This window comes from Chiloscyllium plagiosum, chromosome 10 (genome assembly GCF_004010195.1).
Source record: "Chiloscyllium plagiosum isolate BGI_BamShark_2017 chromosome 10, ASM401019v2, whole genome shotgun sequence".
NCBI lineage: Eukaryota > Metazoa > Chordata > Chondrichthyes > Orectolobiformes > Hemiscylliidae > Chiloscyllium > Chiloscyllium plagiosum.
In genome coordinates, this window is record NC_057719.1 from 12,096,332 (window position 1) to 12,106,578 (window position 10,247).

Here is a 10,247-nt window from a genome sequence, read left to right on the forward strand (position 1 = left end):
AGATAGGATAGTGAAGAAGGCATTTGGTATGCTTTCCTTTATTGGTCAGAATATTGAGTACAGGAGTTGGGAGGTCATGTTGTGGCTGTACAGGACATTGGTTAGGCCACTGTTGGAATATTGCGTGCAATTCTGGTCTCCTTCCTATTGGAAAGATGTTGTGAAACTTGAAAGGGTTCAGAAAAGATTTACAAGGATGTTGCCAGGGTTGGAGGATCTGAGCTACAGGGTGTTCCCTCCTTAATTTTGGTCATTCTTTTTTCTTATATTCTGTCCAAGTTTCTAGCCTACCACTTATCTTTGGAAAATTATATGCTTTTACTTTTTGTTTGATGTCACAATCTTCATAGTCAACTACTGAATATAGTTCCATTTCTTTGGTTTTTTTAATTCATTGGGATACATTCTATGAAATATCCTCCGAAATGTTTGTCAATGCATCTCAATTGACTCATTTAACCTAATTTGTCAATTAATTTTAGCCAGCTCTGCTCTCATGCCCTCATAGTACCCCTTACTTAATTTTTAAAAAAATAGCCTTGGACCCATATTTATGGCATGAGAGACTCATCCAAAATTAGGAACTGAACATATTTTAGAATTAGAATTCCTATAGAGTGGGCCAAAGGGCCTGTTTCCAACAAGTCCACACCAAACCCCTCCAAAGAGTAATCCAATCAGACCCATTTCCCTACCATACGTTTACTTCAGACTATTGCACCTAACGTACACATCCCTGCACATTATGGGCAATTTAGCATGGCCAATTCAGCTAACCTGCATATCTTTGGACTGTGGGAGGAAACCGGAGCATCCAGAGGAAACCCAGGCAGACACAGGGAGAATACACAAACTCCACCTGAGGCTGGAATTGAACCTGGGTCCCTAGTGCTATGAGGCAGCAGTACTAACCATTGAGCCACCGTGCCACCCAAGCTGCATTTTACTTAGTATTTCAAATCAAGTATGCAAACACAGAAACTAGCTATTTTGCCTAACTAACTATCCCTGAAATCAAATATGCTACATTTCTCAGGTACTCTGATGTTGCACATTTCATATTCTTGCCAACGTTCAGCTAAAGAAGTTTCTCCTAAATTCTCAACAACACTGGACTATTAAAGCTGCGCACAGGAAGTTTACTTTTTTTAAAGTTCAAGGTATTTTCTGTGATAACATACAGTTTTTCCAAGTTTGATAACTAGTTTCTCAAGGCTGAGGTGATCCTTAAAGTTTGGATGGGCCTTTCTTCTACGATACTCATCTTCTGTTAACACATCTTCCTGCAAAAAAAGGAGTTTATTTGAGTTTTTATGGCAATAAAACACATTACAACATCAAAAGCAAATGTAAAAATATACATCACCTTATCATTAAATGCAGAATGTATGTATCATGGAGAGTGTACAAGGCAGCAATTAAAGCATTCAGATTTTTTTCTCCAAATTTCCTTTCTCATTAAGGTGAAAGTGAGGTCTGCAGATGCTGGAGATCAGAGCTGGAAATGTGTTGCTGGAAAAGCGCAGCAGGTCAGGCAGCATCCAAGGAACAGGAGAATCGACGTTTCGGGCATAAGCCCTTCTTCAGGAATGGGGAAAGTTTGTCCAGCAGGCTAAGATAAAAGGTAGGGAGGAGGGACTTGGGAGAGGGGCATCGGAAATGTGATAGATGCCCTCTCCCAAGTCCCTCCTCCCTACCTTTTATCTTAGCCTGCTGAACAAACTTTCCCCATTCCTGAAGAAGGGCTTATGCCCGAAACTCTGTTAATCTTTGTTCATTCATACCATAGGTTCATACGAAGTTTCATAATCGACAGGCACATGCTCCTGGCAGTGACACCTCCTGTCTTAGCTTCTCATACGATGGCAACACCCTGGCCTCACGTGGTGGTATGTGTCTGTTTCTGTACATATAAATATGTGCCTCGTAAGTACTGCGCAAGTGTTGCACCTCCTGCGGTTGCAAGGGAAGGTGCCGGGAGTGGTGGTTGGGTCGGTGGGGTGTGTGGATCTGACAAGGGAGTCGCGGAGGGAGTGGTCTCTACGGAAAGCTGATAGGGGAGGGGAGGGGAATATATCCTTGGTGCTGGGGTCTGTTTGGAGGTGGCGGGAGTGACGGCGGATGGTGCGCTGTACATGGAGATTGGTGGGGTGGTAGGTGAGGACCAGTGGGGTTCTGTCCTGGTGGCGGTTGGAGGGGCGGGGTTCAAGGGCGGAGGATCGGGAAGTGGGAGAGATGCGGTGGAGGGCATCGTCGACCATGTCGGGGGGGAAATTGCGGTCCTTGGAGAAGGAGGCCATCTGTGTTGTACGTATTTTGGACTGGTCCTCCTGGGAGCAGATGCGGCGGAGTCGAAGGAATTGGGGGAATGGGATGGCGTTTTTACAGGGGGCAGGGTGGGAGGAGGTGTAGTCCAGGTAGCTGTGGGAGTCGGTTGGTTTGTAGTAGATGTCCGTGTTGATTCGGTCGCCTGAGATGGAAATAGAAAGGTCGAGGAAGGGGAGGGAGGAATCTGAGACTGTCCAGGTGAATTTGAGGTCGGGGTGGAAGGTGTTGGTGAAGTGGATGAACAGCAATATCTGGAGATCAACATGTTTCATAACTTTATGGTGCACTGATCTTGTCCCTTCCTCTAAGCCAGGAAGTCCGGGTTCATGGCCCACATGCTCCAGAGCTATATACAAACATCTCTGAACAGGTTGATTAAAAATATCTATAGCATAGCCTTATTGGTTGCATCTGCAAAGGAGTCACTAATCAAATCTGCAGTTTTGTTTAATCTGCCTTCAAAAAGCTCCATGAAATCACAGAGTCCAGGCAAAAAAAAAATTGAAAAGTGTGGTGCTGGAAAAACACAGCAGGTCAGGCAGCACAATGTTCCTGCTGAATTACATGCATTTGAAGTCAGTTGGATGGTACTATGCAGGATTTACTCTGTATTAAATACTATAAATGCATGGCAGAGCAAGAAAATTTAAAGGTACAATGCTTTCAAAAACTGGGCACACACAATTATAAATTTAGAAGGGAGCCTTTGTGCAGAGCTGTACAATCTTAAACTCAGACATCTGCAGCAATCAAGCAGCACAGCTTCAAAGCTGTCTCTTCTTATGGAATGGTGCCCAGGAGTGACAAAATTGTCCAAATTCAATGTAATTAACTAATACAGGACTGTCTCTACTTATATCTGTCATTTTTCCAATCTTTCTTTCTGAGGTTTGGGCCATATATATCCCATTTGATTGGTCTACACTTCTGGGAAAGGAACTGCAATGGCTTGCCATTGCGTTTTGAAGGATAGCTCATCAGAAAAGTCTCCTACTCTTATCACCTGCCATCAGACATATTGGAAGGATTTATAATATGATAACGAACTCGAATTTCTGGTGTGGGGCTCAAACCGCAAGCTTCTGGTTCAGAGGTATGGATAATATTACTGTACCAAAAGTCCTTCTATTTCTACTTCAGAAGCAATGAAACAAGGAGTCAATAGCTGGGCTACAGCACCATTGCAGAGTGACATGATCTTGGGTTGTCTTTCTGTTCATGCATGCCTGGTATTTGCCATCCTCCTCATCCTTGAGCTTTAACAAAGGCTTTTAATGTGTTGAGGTGCTTTTTAGAAATTTTCAAAGCATTTCAGAAATGTTGCAACCTCATTTTGCATATCTTTTTAATGGTCCCCAGCCTTTTAAATTTCATCAGTGCACACATTGTATTTCCTGCACCCATACAAATCCTCAACTGGACCTAAATACAGAAAACCAAATGCAAATTTAGGTACTTCCATGCAGATTTTTAAAATGTTCTTATCATTAATGTCAAAACTATATCAATATTAGGAAATCTAGTAGAGGTATCATCACAAGTGCTAGATGGCAATCAGTAGTTGGAATACTGGTGGCATTTTCCTTTCCCTTTTCGAGGGAATAAAACATAAATATGGCAAGCTGAGTAATACCTTTAGTTCTGTAAAATTTTGCAAACCAGCTCAGTTCATTTATTCTCAGTTTTAGAGCAATTTAGAAAAACACATTAGGGACATGACTACAACATGCTCAGCAAATACAGTGACTGATGGGGAATCACGATGGCAGTGTCCATCTGAAATTGTAATTTAGATTTTAAGCCAATTTCCTTTCAGGATTAATAAATGTAACATCACTAAGTTTATTGAGGAGCAACTTGCACTTCAACTATATTTTCAATTGGCCACAGTTTGTTCAATCAATCAGCACATCTACAAAATTTTCAGGCAATTAAAATTAATGCACAAATCACTCATGATCAATGGGTTTTGTGTTCTGAACGTTAGTTCCTTCTTAAATGTTAGTAAAACTCAACTGCAATAAATGCTTAATTTTGTAACACAATTAAAAGACAGCTGCTATGCAAATTAATTTTATTAATAATTAAATAACAAATGTCAAAATATTTTGAAATTTTCTTACAGGATCGGTGGACTTGGTTTGTCCCCATGTCATTATTGTTGACAACAGAATGAATGTTTTTGAGCTTTCGAAATTTCCTATCTCTGAATGCAATGCTGTAAAGAAAGAAGAGAAAGGAAAATAAACACTACCCTTTCGCATTTTTCATTGTTTATGTGGTTCAGAAAAAGCCAAGAAAATGTACAATATTTATTCAGAATTGTATTTTTTAATTTAATTGCAAAACACTGAGAACTTGAAATGATTGATAACTTGGTCAGTTTTCCCTCACTGTGAGAAAGTCAGAAACTGCTGGAAAAACCTAGCAAGTCAGGCAACACCTGTGGAGAGAAAGTAGAGTTTAGCAACGCAAAATGTGGTCTCTTCTGCAGTGGGGAGATAAATCACAGGCTGGTCGACTGCTTTGCAGAACACCTACATTCTGTTTGCCTGTCATTTCAACACACCACCATGCTCCCTGGCCAACATCTCTGTCTCGGGCTTGCTACGGTGTTCCAGAAAAGCTCAGCACAAAGTGGAAGAACAACATCTCATTTTCTACCCCCTCAATATCAAGTTCAATAATTTTAGGGCCTGAGCAGATTGGAAAACAGCAAATGTGACATTTCTGTGTAAAAAGGGAGATAGACGAAAGAGTTAGTTTAACTTCTGTAGTGGGGAAATGCTTGAATCTATTATCAAGGAAGAAATAGCAAGACATCTAGATAGTTGGGCAGACGGAGAATGGGTTCGTGAAAGGCAGGTGAAAGGCAGGGTATGCCTGACGAGTATACTGGAATTTTATAAAAATATTATAAGCATGGTGGACAATGGACACCCAGTAGATGTAGTGTATCTCGATTTCCAAGAGGCATTTGGCAAGGTGCAGCACAAAACGCTGCTGCATAAGATAAAGATCCATGACATTACAGGCAATGTATTAGCATGGACAGAGGTTTGGTTAACTAACAGGAAACAAAGAGTGGGGATAAATGAGTGCTTTTCTGGTTGGCGATCAGTGGCTAGTGGTGTGCCTCAGGGATCAATGTTGGGATAGCAATTATTCACAATTTATATAGATGATTTGGAGTTGGGGACCATGTATACTGTGTTAAAGTTTATAGATGACACTAGGACAAGTGGTAGAGCAAAGTGTGCAGAGGACTGTGAAACTTTGCAGAGGGATATAGATACATTAAGTGAGTGGGCATAGGTCTGGCAGATGGAGTACAATGTCAATAAATGTCAAGTCATCCATTTCAGTGGGAATAACAGTAAAAAGGGCGATTATTTGAATAGTAAAAAATTGCAACATGCTGTTGTGCAGAGAGACCTGGGTGTCCTTGTGCGTGAATCACAGAAGGTTGGTCTGCAGGTAATTAAGAAGGCAAATGGAATACACTGGCACTAAAGGGCGTGCAGAGAAGGCTCACTAGATTGATTCTGCAGTTGAGGGGATTGGTTTATGAGCTGTATAGGGTGCTGGTGAGGCCACACCTGGAGTACTGTACGTAGTTTTGGTCTCCTTACTTGAGAAAGGATACACTGGCACTAAAGGGCGTGCAGAGAAGGCTCACTAGATTGATTCTGCAGTTGAGGGGATTGGTTTATGAGGAGAGACTGAGTAGATTACGATTATATTCATTGGAATTTAGAAGAATGAGGGGGGATCTTACAGAAATATATAAAATTATGAAGGGAATAGGTAAGATAGAAATTGAGGGGATGTTTCCACTGGTGGGTGAAACTATGACAAGAGGGCAGAGCCTCAAAATAACGAGGAGTAGATTTAGGACCGAAGAGAGAAGGAATGTCTTCACCCAGTACGTTGTGAATCTGTGGAATTCAGTGCCCAGTGGAGCAACTGAGGCCACATTGTTGAATGTTCTTAAGGTAAAGATAGATAATTTTTTTAAGAGTAAAGGAGTTGAGGGTTATATTGAGAGGATGGGAAAGTGGAGCTGAAGGCCATAAAAATATCAGCCATGATCTTGTTGAATGGCGAAGTGGACTCTTTTCTGCTTCCCCCTCTGTGCTATACTTCTGGTTAAGTTTGCTTGGTATGCTTGACACCTTCCAGGACAAAGCACTCCACTTAGAATCATAGAGATGTACAGCCTGGAAACTGACCCTTCAGTCTAACTTATCCATGCCAATCAGATTTTTAGCTACAGTCAATTCTGAAGAAGGGTCACTGGACCCAAAACATTAACTATGCTTTCTTTCCACAACTGCTGCCTGACATGCTGAGTTTTTCCAGCAATTTCTGACTTTGTTACTGATTTCCAGTATCCCGCAGCTCTTCACTCTTTTCTGCTTCCCCCTCTGTGCTCTACTTCTGGTTAAGTTTGCTTGGTATGCTTGACACCTTCCAGGACAAAGCACTCCACTTAGAATCATAGAGATGTACAGCATGGAAACTGACCCTTCAGTCTAACTTATCCATGCCAATCAGATTTCCTACATTAATTTAGTCCCATTTGCCAGCATTTGGCCCTTGTCCCTCGAAACCCTTCCAGTTCATATACCCATTCAGAGACCTTTTAAATGTTGTAATTATACCAGCCTCCACCACTTCCTCTGGCGGTTTATTCCATGCATGCACCATCCTCTGCATGAAAAGATTGCACCTTACGTCCCTTTTAAATGTTTCCCCTCTCACCTTAAACCTCTGCCCTTTAGTTTTGAACTCTCCTACCCTGTGGAAAAGACCTTGACTATTCACCCCATCCATGCCTGCCATGATTTCATATATTTCTATAAGGTCACCCCTCAGCCTCCAAAGCGCCAGGGAAACTAGCCCCAACCTATTTGGCCTCTCCCTATAGCTCAAACCGTTCAACACTGGCAACCTTCCTGTAAATCTTTTCTGAACCCTTTCAAGTTTCGCAACATCTTTCCTCTAGCAATGAGACCAGAATTGAATGTGTTATTATAAAAGTGGCCTAACTAATGTCCTTTACAGCCACAACATGACGTCCCAACTCCGATACTCAATGCACTTTATTGGCATCCCATTTGCCACCTTCAATATTTACTCTCTTCACTACTGATGCAAAGCACTACAAGATGCACTGCAGTAACTCACCGAGGCTCCTCTAACAGTACCTTCCAAACCCACAAATTTTACTCCTAGAAGAAAAAAAGTAGTAGACACATGGAACAGTACCACGTGGAAGCTCCGCTCCAAACAAAATACCGCCCAGAATTGGAATTATATCGCAATCCTTGGGGGAGGTAACTGGGAAAGTGATAGGTGGATAAAGGTGAGGGAGAAGGGATAGGTCAGAGGGGGCAGTGATGAATGGGTTCGGAGGGTAGTGCCGAGTTGGAGGTTTGGGACTGGGAATAATGTGGGGGTAGGGGAAATGAGGAAGTTGTTCAAATCCACATTTATCCCACATGGTTGCAGGGTCCCAAAGCGGAATATGAAGCGTTCCTCCTCCAGGCGTCGGATGGTAACGGTTTGGCAGTGGAGGAAACCCAGGACCTGCATATCCTTGTTGGAGTGGGAGGGGGAGTTGAAGTGTTCAGCCATGTGGCGATGGAGTTGGTGTGTCCGGGTGTCCCAGAGGTGTTCTCTGAAACTATCCACAAGAAGGCGTCCTGCCTCCCCAATATAGAGGAGACCACAGCAAGTGCAATAGATGCAGTAGATGACATTGGTAGAGGTGCAGGTGAATTTCTGACAGATGTGGAAGGATTCCTTGACGCCTTGGACGGAAGTGAGGGGACTGGTGTGGGCACAGGTTTTGCACTTCCTGCCGTGGCAGGGAAAGGTGCCAGGAGTTAGATGTGGGCTGGTGGTGGATGTGTCCTGATGAGGGAATTGTGGAGGGAATGGCTTTTTTGGAACATTGATGGGGTGGGGAGGGAAATATATCTCTGATGGTGGGGTCCTTTTGGAGGTGGAAGAGGATGAAGTGTTGTATGCGGAGGTTGGTGGGGTGGAAGGTGAGGACCAGTGGGGTTCTGTCCTTGTTGCACTGGGAGAGGTGGGATTCAAGGGCGGTGGTGCGTGAAGTGGAGGAGATGTGCCGGAGGGCCTCGTCAACCACGTGGGAAGGGAAGTTGCGATTGTGGAAGAATGTTTTTGGAAGATTTGAGGAAACCTTGGAGGGAAGTACATGAAAGTTTGTTTAGCTTATGTTCAGTGCATCTCCTCCACTCATGCAACAGCGCCCTTGAACCCCACCCCTCCCAATGCAACGATAATCTCTGCAAGTTTGGAATCAATCTGTTGAACCTTCTCTGGACTGCTTTAAATATGGGGATGAAAACTATTCACAAAATTCCAGGTATGGCATTTCTACAGCCTTGGCCACTTTGGAGACTGCCATTAACAGCACTTCTGCTGATATAGACATTTTCTCCCTGGATGAATGTTCATACTGCATGATTGCTTATGGATAATTCTGATTTTCTGTATTACTGAATTCTTGTCGCTAAGCAACAGCTATTTCATTTGTTCTCTTCTACTCTGTTTCTAAAGAAGTGAACTATCCACTTCAAGGGTTTTAAAGACTTCATTTAAATACACATAAACAAAACAAATCCCTGGATATTCCTACACCATTAACACAGCACATCTGAAATGAGATTAAAAACCATGTCTTGCTCATTCTTAATATTCACAATATAGAAATACAAACAAACTTAAAGTTATAGATCTTCTTCCAGGTTAGAACACAAATTCAGAAAAAAATAATATTACATATGAACCTTCATCACAATAATAAGTTTATATAGGTACCATAATGGGAAAAGAGTAACTAAAATTAGCCTCAGTCCTCCAGAGAGTAAGATTGAAGAATTGATGTTGGAAAACAGGGAAATGGCAGACGTTAAACAGGTATTTTGTGTTAGTCCTCACTGTAGGAGATTTAGAAAACTTCCCAAAGTCACTTCAAAATTAAGAGGTGAATGGAACTTCAACTATCACCATGACCAGAGTCAAGGTCTTGGGTGTACTATTAGACCCAAAGACTGACAAGTCCCCAGGAACAGATGATTTGCGTCCGAGGGTCTTGAAGTGGCTGCAGAAATAGAAGATGTACTGGTTATAATCTTCCAACATTCCTTAGATTCTGGAAAGTATCAGTATATTGGAAATGGCAAACATAATTTTTTTTTAAAGAAAGGAGAGAAAGTAAAAGCATGACATTATAGGCCAATTAGTCTAATGTCTATCACACAGAAATTGCTAGAATAAATTAAGTAAGTTCTAGCACAACACTAATGATATCATAATCTAATCAGTCAGAGTCAACATTGTTCGGTGAAAAGAAAATCATATTTAACCAATTCATTACAATCTTTGAGTAAGTTAACAACTGAGGTGCATGAGAGGGAACCCATAGATGTGGGTTTCTTGGATTTACAAAAGACATTTGTTAATGTGTTACAACAATGGCTATGAAGTAAGAGAACATGGCATGGGGTTAACATAGTAGTATGGATAAGATGTCAGCTATCAGGAGCATAGAGTCATAGAGTCATAGAGATGTACAGCTTGGAAATAGACCCATCCATGCCGACCAGATACCCCAACCCAATTTAGTCCCACCTACCAGCACCCGGCCCATATCCCTCCAAACCCTTCCTATTCATATACCCATCCAAATACCTCTCAAAAATGTTGCAATTGTACCAGCTTCCACCACTTCCTCTGGCAGCTCATTCCATACATGTACCACCCTCTGCATGAAAAGGTTGCCCCTTAGGTCTCTTTTATATCTTTCCCCTCTCACCCTAAAACTATGCCCTCTAGTTCTGGACTCCCCCACCCCAGGGAATAGACTTTGTCTATTTATCCTA

The 10,247-nt window shown here is 42.1% G+C and overlaps 1 protein-coding gene across 2 annotated transcripts in view; it reads right to left on the bottom strand.

Annotated features, from left to right (window-relative positions):
* ak7b (adenylate kinase 7b) overlaps positions 1-10,247 on the bottom strand; it is an 81,127-nt gene that overhangs the window by 58,362 nt on the left and 12,518 nt on the right. For both annotated transcript variants that reach the window (XM_043697056.1, XM_043697055.1), the window contains exons 4-5: positions 4,452-4,546; positions 1,182-1,283 (exon numbers count right to left, since the gene is read on the bottom strand). In XM_043697056.1, the coding sequence (XP_043552991.1) occupies positions 1,182-1,283; positions 4,452-4,546 (197 nt within the window). The remainder of the gene's footprint in view (positions 1-1,181; positions 1,284-4,451; positions 4,547-10,247) is intronic.